Source organism: Anopheles coluzzii, chromosome 2, assembly GCF_943734685.1.
Source record: "Anopheles coluzzii chromosome 2, AcolN3, whole genome shotgun sequence".
In the NCBI taxonomy this organism is placed as follows: domain Eukaryota; kingdom Metazoa; phylum Arthropoda; class Insecta; order Diptera; family Culicidae; genus Anopheles; species Anopheles coluzzii.
The window spans coordinates 36,853,177-36,869,131 of NC_064670.1; the positions used below are offsets into that span (position 1 = coordinate 36,853,177).

A 15,955-nucleotide genomic window follows, 5' to 3' on the forward strand; every position below is an offset into this window, starting at 1 on the left:
CCCAAAACGTGTTCAGCGGTTCCCACAGCGTGATCGAAAGATCTTTCTGATACGAGGTGTACAGTGGTTTTATCTGTAAGGCCAAGGAGCAAAGTGAATGAAACAGATGAGCGCATATCTTATCGAACAGTGGTTCAAATTCTTCCGCAAACAATCAATCTCCCGCACAGCTTCCGGTACTTTGCCAGCTTCCCGCTCGAGCCCTCCCACAATCACACAATTCCGAATAATAACCTTTTTAGCCCATCACGCGCTGACGAGTCGTCCACGACCGTTGGCCATTGGCCAGGGAGAAGAAAAGGGCCTCCACAATCGGAAGCGTACATTATGCACCGACCGTATCTGGCTACTGTGCATACTTCCCCTACACCAAGGTAGACCATGCCATTTTACCAGCCCTCGCTAACGATGCGCTCCACTTGGCGAGGAGGAGGCTGCATCACGAAGAAGGTGAACCTTTCTTATTCCGCAAATAGTGTGCGATTAGCCGAGTGGCACAAGATGAATGGCAGCAGTGGCACACGAACACAGGCACAAAGGCACGCGATTGCAGCATTGGTACGCGGCAGCGAAAGCGCACTTCCGCCTTAGAATGCCCTTCCCGAAACGATGTGTTGCATTTTATATTTTACATTTTTTTTTTTGCTTTTGCTTCTGCAGCATGCATACAGCAGGCTGGAATGCATTTGTCTGATCGCGCGACGAGGTTACATGCAGGCTGTGGCCAACGTCAATCGCGTCCCATTGATTAGGTCTTGTGCGCGCTGGGAGAGCAGCGTGTATGTTGGACGCGGCGCCGATGGTTAGGTATAACCGCAGATATAATCAACATCCAAGCGCCGATCCAGCACCAACCAGAAACCGGTCGTTCGGTGGGCGAGAGTGGATGTGGGCAAATCGAGAAGAAGAAGAAGAAGAAGCAGAAGAAAGCAAGCACAAATCCGCTGCAAAATGTACTGCGCAGGAAGCAGGAAACCGTTGGCGAAACGTGTTTGCCTGCTAATTAAACACAGCAACCAAACCATTGCTGAAAACTCTTCCTGCGATCAAGGCAGGCCCTTTATTGATTGATCGATCGGACGGGTAAGGGTCATTCGAGAGAGAGAGATAAATAGAGAGAGAGAGAGATAGATAGAGAGAGAGAGAGAGAGAGAGAGAGAGAGAGAGAGGTGCAAGTAAAACAAAAAAATCTATCGCATAAACATATTTAATCATCTCGATGACACGTGAATGGATGAAAGTAGTTAGCGTTAATTTATTTTATTACTTTTTGCGCGTGTGTATCGCGTGGAGATTCTCCCAGCAGCTTTACGTCAGTAGGAGTTATATGTTTTGGCGCTATTAAACGCACTTATACGCCTGGCAATGATGGCTGGAGTGACAGAGCAGCTGTGCCCATGGTCCGCACACAGTGTCTCAGCAGCTAATCCATCAACACAACTAATCTGGCATGAAATGGAAACTGCTGTGTCGTTTTTACCACTGGTCCATTTCGAAAATGGTTACCGTTTTTGTTTCACCCTTCCTCCCTGCGACTGAAATTATCGATCATCCGTACGGGGAGAGCTTGTTTTCAGCACTACTAAACCTGCTCCACTTCCACGCGAGTGTGCAGCATTACACACTTAAACGCGCAAACGATTCCGCAATTTCACAAACAAATACCTGTTTATCCGGACAAACGAAACTCGACACACTGCTCGGGCGGAATTTAAGGAACCTTCGCTTCCCGGTTTCCAGTTCCTGCAAACTGGACAAAATGCCGTACAATTCGTTCCGCTTCCTGTGCTGCTTTGGGTGGTGAACGTTGGGTGGTGTATCACCGCGCGCAAGCAACCGCGCGGAAGGTGCACCGTCGTGTGAACGGTACAGGAACGATTGGATTTAATTTAAATTTTGACATCGAACGCCAAGTTCAAGGCTTCGGCGGTACGTTCGATCCTTTCGGTGCTTTGCTGCAGCGATGGCAACTGTAGCGAGAAGGAAAGCTGACCGGACCGTTCAACCGTACCCGAGAGGGATGGTGGTATGTTGGTGAACCGACCGACAGCCAGACGACAGCGGCAACTTTCGATTTTTATCCGCCGGTCCGGGAAGAAATGTGTCACAATTCGAACTTGCGGTTTGTGCATGAATTTCGAGCACAGCACCGTAGCGCGAAGGTACATACACATACACACACTCACGCCTGCCGCAGGTAACATATTTTCAGTGTTATTCATGAAGGAAAGTGATTTCACTCAAGTGTAAAAGCAATCACACATAACTAACAGCGGCAGCCGCAGCATCACACAATGGTCACAATGGAAGAAAGTGCCAAAAGATGCGTGTATTGTTTTTAGTTAACAAATTCAATCGATAGAAGGCAAACAGCACAGTGTTGGAGAAGCTTCTTCTCGCTTCAACAACGCCAAACGGTAATGCATTAATTGATTTTTAATAAGCAGCATAATTCCCATCAACAATCAGCAGGGTGCATTATTGATTTCCTTAAAGCTCATAAATAATTCGTTCCGTCCCACTAGAAACAGGGATTGGATCATGTGCCGCTGGTGCAGTGCAGTGTGCAGTGTGGCAAAGGTGCTGCATTTTGGCACGATCGCCACAATTCCCATGCCGTTAAGCCGTTACGCTTCGTTTCTAGTAATCTTTCTTATTTCGAGCTTTGTTTGCCAAACCCCCGAACGCTTATTCCCTTCGCATTCAAAAGAACTAATCCCACCCATAGGTACTACTGTGTCGAGTGTCGAATATGCCCCCCCCCCCCCCCCCCCCCATGACGAACGGTATGCAATGGAGGAAGCGCAAACAAACGCACGATTCTTCGTCGCGCGGTGGTGGAGCATTTTCTCTCGTCGCTCTTCCCCGCCTGGCCCGGGGAAAGGGGAAAGGGGCTAGAAGGAGAGAAAGGTGAACAGCTTAGCTTGAGAGAGACATGCCATTTCTTTTTCACAGTCACCCCCAAACTCCGCGCTCTTTCCGCTCTTTCTCTTTCCGTGCCGTTTGCTCTGCTCTGCCGGTTCGTCGCGTATGGAAGCGTTCAAGTCTTCTGTAGCGTTTCTGCGCTGGGCCAGCACGGGGAGGAAACTAAACGTAGCGTAGTAGCGCGTCGTTGCCTTGTGCCATCTCACCCCCTTTGGAGGGAAGGGCGGAACCGACGATGCTGCTGCTGCCTCCGGTCCGGGAAGCCGGTTCGGGTCTGTGTACTGTGTGCGTGTGTGTGTGAGTGTGCAGCAGGCAAGGGCGAGAGTAGTAGCGTTTGGAAATTTATAAAAGAAGATCCTCTCCAGCGCTGGTCGGTTAGTTTCGCAATGAAAGTGGAAAAACGCAGACACCGTTCAGCGCAGTAGCTCCTTCCGTGTGAAGAACAGCGATACCGACGACGCGCGCCTGTACATTGCGAGCCCGAAGTGGCCGAGAGAGTAAGAGCAGATCCGGAACTGTAGGTGCGAGTGTGTGTGTGTGTATATGTTTGTGTGGCGGGTGGTCTCGAGGAACAGAGTGAAAAACAGCCACAAAAAAAAACAGTCCCGCGGGCTACAAGGTTGGAAAATTTTCGCACACGCTCGCCATCGATCGACGGAGCTGGTGGTGTGCAAGAAGGTGGAATTACTTAACGCAGTGCCTTTGGCTTTTGGGCGTTTATCCAAACGAAGATCAGTGTACGGTGCATTTAACATTCAGTGATGGTGCGTGAAATTGTGAAGGAGTGAAAAATTGCATCTATTTCTTTGTGAGCTTATGAACGATACGCGCATTAGCAATAGTGTTTGTTTGTTGGTGAATTAAAGAACGAGCAGCTCCCCCTCCTGGCGGACGGTGTACAATATGGCCTGCTGGCAGCAACTGCTTCTGTTGGTAAATATTTTCATCAATCTCCCGCAGCTGGGAAGGCTCCTCAAAACAGCTAACCTACATTTTTGTTTGTCCAAAATTTCACACAAAAACGAAAATCCGGAACATGATGCACCGATGGATCGTTATTAACACGCTCTTTTTTAACATTTTACAACGATCGTTCGGCGGAGCGCCCCTTAATGAAAAGTACGCGCGATCGACGAGTTTACTACGCCCAGTGCAATCGGTGTGGTTAGCGATAATGATCGTGTTGATCGGGTAATAAATGGCTACGGGAAGCTTTCTGCGTCGGCGCACTAAATTGAACCATCACTAACGGAATTGGCAGCTCATCCGAGGGGCTGGGGAGGGGGGGGGGGGGGGGAATGCTGCAAGTGATTCAGTGGGACATGATCGGTGATGCCCCAATATTGCAGCATGAAGGCTGCTGGAAAAACGAGAAATACACACAGATTGTATCGCACACTCATCACCACCCAGTCGATCCAAATCATGATCATCATCATCATCATCATACCTGACCTCGAATCTGGGCTGTGCCGAGGAAGAAAGTTTTCCGCTGCGACCACGCGTGCATAAACAGGGGCGAGGTTCAAAGTGCTTATTTGTTTTGCGCAACACTGCTGCTGCTGCTACTGCTGCTCTACACCCGTTTCCGGGCGGTGCGATCTTTCGTATGTTAGGCAAGGGAAATCATGTATCATGTACAGCTTCATAGTTATGGATTGAAAAAAAAACGTTTGCCAAAAAATGATAGACGTACCATGGAAGCAAAAGGGTCATTTCTATTCTTTACATTTTACACTCAACTTTTTCGTATTGGAAGGTCAATATTAAAATGAACTGTGCTTAACACTGTGAAATTATATCATTTGTTAACTAAATTATAACTAATGATCGTCTGCAACCTGCAAAACAAAATCCACATTGATCGAGATGGAAGCAGATGATCAAGCAGTTTTTTTAATGCAGATCAAAAGTTAAAGTTACATCAACTATGATTCACAATACAAAACAGAATGGCATATTATCCAAATTTGTCTAACTGAGAAAGCAATTTTTGGTTTTTCACTTTTTTTAATACTGTCGAAAATCACATTGGTTACTAAATTTTAATTCGATTATCATAACATAATTATTTACCGTCTCCAAGATACTACATATAAATGATTTTCAACACGTCACAAAGAACTGTTAAACTCAATCAAACATGTCTCAATGTTGAAAGTTATGCTGAAGAAATTAAAAATATTGATGATGGAAATGAAATACATATCAAATTGATGTGGATTAACATCTTGTACGTGGTGAATACAGGGTTTTCCAAGTGAAATTTCCTTTTTAATCTATAATTTTTAATTTTTAATTTCTTCAGTATGATTTTCAACATTTCAACAGACTTCTGCCATTGCTTTATTCACCGGGGTTTGAACCCGTTGTCAGTTGAGTGTTGAAAATCATGGTGAAGAAAATAAAAGTTATTATGATGAAAATGAAATATCAGAGTGATGTGGAATTACTTCTTGAACGTGATAAAAAAAATCGTAAATACGCGTCAAACCGCATAAAACATAAAAAAGTAAAAAAATTTAAATACTCCAATACATCCAACACTTTAAAAAAATCATTTAGATTGACCAAATGGTACGACAAAAACAGTAACTAATTTATGAATAAAACTCATCAATACAACCAACTCTTGCCACACTCCAATTGGTTAATGAAGCATTCCACAATTGTTCCATTATGCTTTCGCCATTCAAACACGGGCCATCCCGGGCAGACCAGTCAATGGCACCACACCGGTGGTGCTTGATCATCGACACTACAGACACACCCCGCCCCTCCTGCAACCGAGCGTTGCCAAACGGTGCCCCAACATAAGCGCCCAGCTGGAAAGAGTCCACTCTATCAATGACTCGCTTCCGAAACGGTTCGCGCGCATCGGGAAAACGAGTGATTGTGTGTGTCTGTGTCTAATCACCTCATTCAAATCCCCGTTAAGCAGCTGACAACTATATATCTCAAACCGTGCTGGGTGAACAAACGAATCCACTTTAAATCTTTGGCAGCTACACAATTTCCCTGCATAACATTTGACCTGAAAGCACATCAGCTCTTCAGCGCATTCCGGGCGCACAACACACACACACGCGCGCGCTCGCCCTGTCCGTCTTTGAAGGGCACTCCATCTTCCGGCGGCGGCCCCCGCCTCTAGGCTTTACATAATTGCCGATAAAAAGAGTATCTTCTTCTCCCAGTGGTTTCTTTGCTGCTTCTTTGGGCGGAACTTAAACCTCACTTCACATTTTCCAAATAATCCATACAAGGAGCGAACTTTCTTCTTGTTGATTTGTAAGACATCCCCTTAATGGGGCGATCTCGCGAGGCGCTGATCAAAGCCACACGCGCTAAGCCCGAGAACGTGCCACGTAATGGGCGCATCTGGGAGCATAATCACGTGTGTGTGTGCCTGTGTTACAACTACACAAATTTAAATCACAAAAATACAAATATATCACACGGAAGATACACGATTTTTCACCGTTCCCTCCCAGCATAAAACGCGCCAACAACTGATGGGTTCATTAACATAATTTTACCATCCAACGTGTCGCGCCTTAACAGCGCTGGCTGCTTGTTGTTGCTTACTGCTCAACGGCGGAGTTGTGGATTTTCACAATATTTTTGGAATAAGTTTCCCCTTCTTTCTTTTGTGCTTGGTGCTATGCTTTTATGGCCAAACGGAGGCTTTCACTGTGGGTGCATAATAATGATAAGGCAATTTACGCCTCCCGGGGTGAACTTCGACTGTTTTTTTTTGTGTTTTTTCCGCTGTTGTTATGGCTCGTGCCCCGATGCACACGTTGTGAGCGCACACGGTGGAATATATTATTGCTTAACTATTCGATTATCTTGCACCGCATAAAATCATCGCACCGCATGGAGGAAGAGAAATTGTAGCCGTTGCATTAGAAGAAGAAAAAACCCTCCTCTACAATTATGCGTTTTACGACTTCCGATTGAATGCAATCTGCAATGCTCCCCGGGACCAGGGAGCCGTGCTTTTAATCTCACTTTCCAGCCGGGCACCACAATTGCATGGAAAACCTCAGCCATCAGGTACACCGGGGCACGGTGGCACGCTTGCCGAGAGAAAATTCAAATAGGAGAAATTCAAATCGGATTCCAACGGGTCGTACGCCTCCTGCCGCGACGGTCCAAGCAGGTGGCGGGCATCGCACAGGCAAACAGCAAACCACAATCGTTCGATCGCTGCTGCTGGTAGAGTGTGGTTAGCCACTGCCGTTCTTGGACAGGGAAATTTCTCCAACGCCTAGCGCTTCAATGTAATCATTGGAAAGATCAGCCGGCGCATTGCGTTAGTTGCAATAAAATAGTTTCTATTAACTTGTGTGGCGATTTCGGAAGACGTTATTGCACATTGCACGTGCATCATACAGCAGCAGCAGCAGCCGCCGGCGTCGCAATGCTTTGACAAAGCTGTCAATTTGTTCACCAAACTCTGTCGCCGTTTTTCCCTGCGCCCCACCGGGTGATCCTTTCCCTAAAACCCCACCGCGTGGAGATAATCGTGTACAGCGCGTCGTGATCGTGCCTTGACCACATTTGCCGACAAAAATACACACACACGCCGAGCAATTACTACCAATCAAACATTGAACGTGCGCGAAAAGCATAGCTCTGCTCTGTCTGGGTTCCCTGTTGGTGCCACCGCACACCACCAGACCAGCTGTTGGTGATTTGGCATGCCGGGGCGGAGGAAATCGAAAGTAGCCGCGGCTCATTTTCATCCAGCCACCGTGCCAGCTAGAAAAACCAGTTTTTCTTCTCTTTCGACGTTAGCTGGAAAAGAAAAACTTGTCCACACCCTTCTTCCGTCCACATCCGCTGCTTATCGGATCGGCCGGGGGTACACCCCGCACGCCCATGGAAAGATGGAAACAGTGTTGGGAAAAAGTAAAACCTCCAATAACCCACATTGGAGCCCTGTGCGTACGAGGCCCAAGTGTGTTTGCTGCAACAACAACAACAAAAAGTTTGTCGCGTTGCCTAGACAACGCAGCACAGAAATTGCAGTGCCAAACGTCACAACGCCAGGCAGCAGCCGATTCGCAACGCAGAAGGCGCAGAAGGGGTCACCTTTGGCAGATAGTGCCGTACGTGTAATTTATGTTCGAAATTCTAGTGTGCACCGCTGCCCGCCTGATCGACCACCCTAATGTGTTAAACCACGAGCCGGGTGTGTGTGTGTGTGTGTATGCGCAAACATTCAGAGACATTCACCAAGCCCCATCTTGGGTCGGGGTGGTTGCCTTCGCGTGCCGGCGAAAGGTGCGTAAACGATTTTTCTCGGTCATTCGAACAGTCTACCCCTCAACCGATGGGTGTGACTGGCGTTGGTATTATGGGGAATGAGGGGGGGAGGGAAGGTGGGTGTTGTTTGAAAATTGCACTCGTTGCACTACAGCTGATCACTACACAGCTGAACAGCACCGGAGGAGAGTGGCCAATGCAGGCTGCAAGGAAAATGTTGTTCGTCGCTGTCGTAAAATGTGCGGTTTTATTTTTCTTTGTATTAAACGAACATTTAAGGAAAACGAAGGGAGCCATTATGGGGACTCAAACATCTTCTGAAAATTATGCAGCGAAACTTTGGCAAATAAAATGAAACTCTTCTTCTCATTTCAGCTTCTCGTCGCACTGGTCGTGGCAGAGGAATCGAACCAACCGGACCCCGACCGGCAGGATGCGTCCGCCGTGTCTGCTGAACCTCTACCCGTGCCTGCCGCCCTGCACCGCCAGAAGCGCCACGAGGTTGAAATACATCGCGTCATCAAACGGCGTCCCAAATTACCACCGCCGCCACCACCGCGCGGTCGCAAACCGCGGCCACCGCGTCGTCCAGCCTCTAAGCCGCGCGGCAAGTACGGCCCGCCGAACGTGAACTATCCGCCCCTGTCCCACTACGTGCCGCAGTCGATCGACGATCCGTACAGCTCCGGATTCGAGGCATCGTTCGGCGACCATCACGGTTCGTTCGGGGAGCCACCGATTCATCCCTCGCCCACGTTCGGGTCGCCTCCGTTTGCGTACGGCCAGACAATCACCAGCTACGAAGGATCGTCCTACGGTAAGCCCAGCTACGAAGGATCGTCGTTCGGCAAACCCAGCTACGAAGGATCGTCGTTCGGCAAGCCCAGCTACGAAGGATCGTCGTTCGGCAAGCACAGCGGCGGCTACCAGGGCGGCTCGATCCCATCGTTCGGTAAACCGAGCTTCGAGCTATCGCCGAACTTTGACGGTGGCTTTTCCAAGCCCAGCTTCGGCAGCGGGCTGTCTAGCACGTTCGAGTCGAAGGTACCGCCCTCGTTCCTGGACTCATCCAGCGGGTTCGATGGGTTCCCTGGGGCCGGCAAACATTCCCCCTCTTTCACCGGCAGCTACTCTCACAGCTTTTCGCACACCGGCATCAAACAGCCCTCGTTTGCTGATTCGACTGCAATCAACACGTACACCACACCGTCGGGGAAAGGTAACTACTACACCGACACGTCCTCCTCCTCCTCCTCCTCCTCCTCGTTCGGGGATGTAGGGTCTAAGCATCAGCTACCGCTGGAAAAGTACCGCAAAGATCCGTACAAAACACCGATCACCTCGTACGAGGTGCCCTCGAACCCGAAATCGAACCTATTCGAACCCTCGGGTGATTTCGAAACGTCCTACAAGCGTTCGCCGCACAACGGTGGCGTCAGTTCGACACACTCCACCTCGCACAGCTCGGTCGGCACGAGCGAGGAAGAGTACATACCCAGCCTGCCAACGCGCTACGATCAGGAGCAGTTCCACACGCCCACCAAGACCAACCCGAACAAACCACCGCACAGTACGCTGCAAACCATCAGCGGGACGGATGATCATTTCAACTCGTTCACCTCCTACTACGACGGTGGCTCGGAATCGCAGCGGATCCCGGTTAAAAGCAACCAGCAACCAGCCCCGTACGATGCGTCCGACGAGCAGCAGTTCCCAACCGGACCGGGCAGTTCCGGTGGCAAGCGCTTCAAGGGCCGTCGCAAGAAGAAGCCAAAGCTGCCGTCCACCGGCATCACGCACAATCTCGACACGGACGATCTGCGCGATGCGTTCGGTTCGAGTTCCGACTTTCATCAGGTGGCGATCGATGCGGACGAGTTTCTGGACTTTGAGCCGAAGAAGCAAATCAAACATTCCAAACCGGCCGGCGTAACGCATTCCAAACCGGCCGAGGACTCCAAACCGCCCAACTTTGTGCTGCTGTCGTCACAGAACAAGGGCGGTGGCGGGGCGGGAAAGGGAACCGGCCAACGGGCACCACCTTTGGGCGGTTCATCCATTTCCACCAGCAAATCGGTTGAGTATGAGGGGTCGAAACATTTCGATCTCAGCAACTACTTCCAGGCGAACGGGTCACCCAGCAACCAGCAACCAGCGGCCCCACACCAGCGGCCATCGAAACCGATCGGGCTGGACGATTTGAACATACTGTCGATTCAGAAGTCTAACTCGCACAGCTACTACGCCGGATCGAGCCAGGGTGGACAGTCGGGATCGGACCGACCCGGTGGCGGCGGTTTCCAGCCGACCCGCAGGCGAGACACGCAGCACTATCGCAGTGCCACCGGCGGTAGTCTCGATTACACCATGCTGGACGAAGATGAGGAGGAAAATTACGACGACATTAGCGATGTCGGTACGCGCGGCAACCGGAAGAAGAAGGATCTGTCGGACACGACGATAAACCAATAGGTAGCTAGATAGATAGATAGAGGTAGATAGAGATAGACGTGTCGCATCACCGCACGTGCGGTTGCGTTTTACCAGTACGGTGGTTCGCTCCAGCGAGCAGCATTAGCAGTGCATTACAGCAAAAGTATTTCGTTTCGTGTTGCGTTCCGTGCACATCGATCGTTTACATAGGAAGGATAGTGTATTTATTAAACTGTTTTAAAGTTTGTCGAACAATAAATGTAAGAGGGAGAAAGTGTACCCAAGGTGGCGTTTCAATGCAGAAAGGAATGGAAATGATTTGACCTGAATTCCCTCACAAAGGTAAGCCCCGTGCATTAAAAAGGTGTAAACAAATGCTTACCTTCTTGTCGATAAACGTTGTCCACTGCCGACTAGCACAGTAGGTTTGAAAGTCTTGGAAGAAGATCGGCCCGGAAGAAGTCGCCGGCAGGTCGGGTGTGTGCGTGGCCAATCCCAGCACGGTGCGCGACTTTTCCAGCAGCGCCTTCATCACCGGTATGAGGAACGAGTATTGTTCCGCGTTGTCCACCTCGATGGCGTTACACATCGCTTGATTGAGACTGTACATCAGGTACCCAATCTCGGCCGGGTCCTGATTGGTGCGGTTTTGTAGCAGCGCGTGCAGCTTCGCCGTTGCCATGGCGACTATTTCCGAGTTCGCGCTGTGCGAACACTTCAGCAGCAGGCCCAAGCACAGGTGCGACATTTCCGACCAGTCGTCGCTGCTGCTCTGCTGAAACACCATCAGTATGTCGAGCAGCGAAAGCACCCCGTCCAGCAGCTTCACCGAGCACTTTTTCGAGTCGTCTTCGTTCGGATCGAGCACCACCAGGTCGTACGCGAGGCGCAACAGCTGGGCCGCATTTTGCTGATGAATCAGCGCCAGGTGAGCATTCTCCGCCAGGTCCATCAGGGCCGCCTGCACACCCATCTCGAGGATGCGCAGCCGGAGCGCCAGATGCGAGCAGTACAGCTCGTTGTTGAGCGCTATCAGATTGATGCAGGCCATCACCTGGCCCCGCTCCTGCCACGAGTCGTTCGAGTTTTCTACCCCGCGCCACAGTATCGTGAACAGGCTGCTCGACACGGAGCAGACGAGGTTTTCTTCCTCATTGTCGTCCGCGTATTTCTCACTGGCGGAATCGACACTGTTGCCCGCACTGCTGTCCAGCTCTTCGCCACTCTTCGTCGACTGCAGGTCCTCGACCACCATCGACGCGGTGCCGCCGGCCAGCGAACCAGACTCGTCCAGCGACACGTTCTCCTCGCTGCTGCTGCTGAGGGAGGATTTCTTCTTCCGGCCCGCCGATTCCTCGAAGCTGAGCGTCAGCGAACCGATCGTGTCCTGTATGTCGGACGTCTTCTGCCGAATGACGGAGTACACCGAGGTGATCGAGGAGGCAATGTTGTCCACTACCGCTTCCTGCACCGTGTCCGCCAGCTCCTTGATCTCGTGCTCCAGCACCGTCGCCGCCTCGGACATGAACGAGTTGGGCTGCTTGCCGCTCTCCTGTACGTGGAGCTCCAGGTTTTCTTCGTCGAACACGATCAAATCGTCCGCACCCGGCCCGGCGGCGGACGATTCGCTTTCACGCTTCACCACCTCGTCCATGTCGGTGAGCAGGTTTTGCTTGCCCTTTTCCGCACCTTCCTCGGAGCGGTTCTCTACCGGCTTCTTGATCAGCAGGCGTGCGATCGATTCTTGCCAACCGACCTGCTTCGCTATCATTTGGGGCGCTTTCGGTTTGGTGAACGTGCTCGTCATTAGACGCCGCGCTATTTCCAGCTTTAGGGAGAGCTCTAACAGATTTGAATGGTACATGAGGCACAGCGCACCGGCGTAGCCCATTTCGGTGTCGGAGCTTAGGTTCAGATCCAACAGGCCCAGAATGACGTGCGGTTCCAGCTGGAACGGAAGCATGAACGAGAACAGTCCCGGGTACAGGCTGTGGCATTCGATCGTGGTATCGTACAGCCGCAGAGCGGCCTTGTGTTTGGCCGATATTCGCTTCGTGCACAGCATGCCGGTGATGAATTTGATCAGCTTCATATGCACCTCACTGCCGAAGTGACGATCAATGAACAGCATATACATCGCCTCCGCCATGTGTGGTTCGTACATGAGCAGGAATATTTGATCCTTCACGTGTTTGCCCTCGATGAGCAGCACAAGCATATCGATAATTTCGCCAACCGTGGCCTCGTGCTTGGTCGTGGTGAGGAATGTCAGTATTGCCGATATCTAAACGGAAACGGATAAGAAAAGGGAAGAATAAATTTACGTTTGCTCAAACCTTAGTAAGGAGCATGCCGCATTTACCTCCTTAATGTTGACCTCCTTCTGGATGTAGTACTTGACGATACGTAGCAGCGACTCCCGTACCATCTTTGCGTCCTGGGGCGGCAGGCTGGCGTTGTTGGTAAAATGCTCCTGTATTACATCCAGCAGATACTGTATGCCAAAGTGCCGGCGGAAGTACTTCCGATCGTCCTTAATAATCGTGCTAATGTACTGCACGTGCCCGATCACGATCTGGAACTGTGCCTTCGCCCAGATGCGAAAGTTAAACACCAGATCGCGATGCAGCACGTGCAGCAGCTCCATATTGCCCGACGGCATCTCGTTCTGTATCGACTCGATCAGCAGCTGCACCGCCATCAGCACGTTCACATCGAACAGCCGCTCGTTGCACCGCTGCAGCAGTGTGCTAATGATCGCGATCGCATCATTCTTCAGCATGTTCTCCTTGTTCAGCTCGCTGCCGCTGATAAAGTTGCGCACCAGGCAGAAGAAGCAAGCGATCGGGTTTTGGATGATTTTCGCCTCAGTCAGCGAGTTTAGCTGCAGCATTTCCCAATCGCCAAAGCGTTCCTCCTTCAGCGGCGACTCGACCGGGCTGAGCGATATCAGCTCGTTCGCCGATGGGAGGTCCGCGTCGGGCAGCAGCGCCAAGCTGTCCACTATCGGTAGCAGCGCCACCATGCCGCCGATGCCGTTCAGTGCGTTCTGCAGCGAGAGCGTGTGGGCGACACTGGCCACCAGGTGGCCATTGTACTGATTGCCCGGTGCCAAGTCCAAGCACAACCCATCGAAGCACGCGTTCGGCGCGAAGCAAAACACAAACTTGGAGGCCATATCGAACGATTCGATCATGTCGGTCGCCAACACGTTCGCCACACTCGGGCCCGCCTCGAACAGGCTCTTTAGGTTGATGTTCGTATCGGCTAGCAGGACGGCACCGAGCTGTCCCTTCAAGCAGATCGCCTCCCCAAACACCAAGTCCTGCATCCCGATCGGGTACGACTTTACGCTCGGATCGAGCGAGGAGGTTGATTTGCTCGGTAGCGTAAAATAGTTCGGCACCTGCGATACCAGCCCGGGGAAGAACGTCCGCTCGATCAGATTCGGAAACAGGCCCGATGGTTTGGTTTTCTCTTCCCGCTCGCTGCTCGGCGATGCGACACCCGGATCCGGTACCGGGCTCATGCGCGCCGAGTTCGACTGGTGCGATGTGTGCGACACCTTGCGGAAATTGTTGTACGGTGCCCCGATCGAGCAGTACTGAAACACTTCCGCAAACGATGCGTACTTCATCGTCGAGCCGAGCTTTTGCACCGAGTCCAGGTACACGTTGATCTGGTGGTACGAAAACAACCGCTTCGGTGGCACCACGCTAACCGTCACCGAGTGCCAGCGCCCATCGAGCAGCTGGGGCGACGTGACGGTGGCAGTGAAAAACTCCTTCTTGGTGATCACACTCACGACAAAGTTGCCATTTTTCTGCACGAAAAACTCGTACCCCGTACCGTAGTTGGTCGTCAGGCTGAACAGCTGCCGGCGATAGTTCTGCGCGATCGAGCGTTCCTCCTCCAGCCGCAACCAGGCGTGAAACACGAACCCGTGCGTCGTTTCCCATTTGCGTATCTCGGGTATCGTGATGCCGCTGGTGTTCGTCTGGATATCGAGAAAATTGTCCGGCATCGAGCCGGCGCTGCTGCGATGCTGCGTTATGCGCAGTATCGTCTCCAGCAGCAGCTTCCGGTACTCGAACTGCGCGTCGGGGCGCAACAGGCGGAACAGGCTGTTCACTTCCGCGGGCAGGATGCTATACTTGGCTAGCTCCTCTATTAGCTTCAGCAGATTCATTGCACACTTGGATGACAACCGTTGGCAACGGGATAGGCAAACGTCCACGATACGTTTGATCGTTCTCTGGCTGCAAACGAGCTGCTTGCTGCAAAAGAGAAACACAACCAATGGGTAAAAAACAATGCTTTCGATCAGTTGTTTACATCTTTTCAACGCACCTTTGCATACTGCCGGCGCACTTTCTTAGCAGCACTTCGCTCATCATGTTCTGCTCCTGCTCACCCATAAGCGGTATCCATTCGATCAGTTTGGTGACCACCACCGGGTTCGCCTGTCTCGTGTCGTGCTCGTCAAACGCAAAGCCCAAACACTGGCTGATCAAGCTGGCCGAAGGTTTGCCAAACTCTCTCAACCCATCGAACAGCACGTTGATGGAGTTGGTGTGCATCAGATTGTGCTGCATTTTTTCCGAATGATAGCACAACTTTTGCAACGTTTCCACCAGCACCGTGCCGAGCGTTTGGTGATCGATGTTCCACTTCTGCAAGCGCACAAAAAGGTGAGGTAAAAAGGGTTTTTAAAATATAAAGCTACTCGATCGATCTGGTGGTTTTACCTTCACTTGTTCCGGTATCTGCACAAGGTTGGCGAGAAACTTTGCCTCGAACAGGGCATTGCACAGAATGAGCTTGTTTGCATGGTCGGGAATAAAGTCGCGGATGATCGCTACTGCCGCACAGAGCGCACTAACGTCGATGTAATTATCGTCATCGTGCGACAGCTCGAAGCTGCCCACCGAGGAACTCTTCGGCAGGAAGTGTTCCGTCGTCAGCAGGTCGCGTATCGAGCCTATGTACAGTTGGAAAATGGTCAGCAAATCAATCTGACGCTGGAAAAGCGAAAAAAGGGGAAAACGGTAAATCAAAACTCGATCAGAAAGAGTGTAAAGGCAAAACTAGCCCTGGTGTATTATTTTACCTGCTCGGGACTAGACTTTTGTAGAATGACTGCCATCAACGCGAAACAGTGGAGCATTAATTGCCGCAGTTCAGCATTGCTTTCCCATTTACATACTACGTCTATAATGATGCTAACTGTTGCAGGGCTTATGGCACGCAGTCCATTGTGCTGGAAATTAGGAAAGGTAATGTATTATTAATGAAACACAACCACAACACTGTGGATGAAGGGTTT

General features: G+C 50.9%; 2 protein-coding genes across 3 annotated transcripts in view; one reads left to right on the plus strand and one right to left on the minus strand.

The window, feature by feature from the left end:
- LOC120952088 (neurobeachin-like protein 1) overlaps nucleotides 1–15,955 on the minus strand; it is a 64,921-nt gene that overhangs the window by 46,853 nt on the left and 2,113 nt on the right. For both annotated transcript variants that reach the window (XM_040371207.2, XM_040371206.2), the window contains 6 exons: nucleotides 15,740–15,889; nucleotides 15,378–15,650; nucleotides 14,980–15,302; nucleotides 12,992–14,906; nucleotides 11,012–12,913; nucleotides 1–73 (listed from right to left, as the gene is read on the minus strand). The exon at nucleotides 1–73 is cut by the window's left edge and continues 77 nt beyond it. In XM_040371207.2, coding sequence (XP_040227141.2) covers nucleotides 1–73; nucleotides 11,012–12,913; nucleotides 12,992–14,906; nucleotides 14,980–15,302; nucleotides 15,378–15,650; nucleotides 15,740–15,889 — 4,636 coding nt within the window. The remainder of the gene's footprint in view (nucleotides 74–11,011; nucleotides 12,914–12,991; nucleotides 14,907–14,979; nucleotides 15,303–15,377; nucleotides 15,651–15,739; nucleotides 15,890–15,955) is intronic.
- LOC120952089 (adhesive plaque matrix protein-like) lies at nucleotides 3,802–10,908 on the plus strand. The gene is made up of 2 exons (XM_040371208.2): nucleotides 3,802–3,858; nucleotides 8,572–10,908. Exons 1-2 carry the CDS (start codon nucleotides 3,829–3,831, stop codon nucleotides 10,666–10,668), a joined length of 2,127 nt encoding a protein of 708 aa, XP_040227142.2. The 5' UTR covers nucleotides 3,802–3,828; the 3' UTR covers nucleotides 10,669–10,908.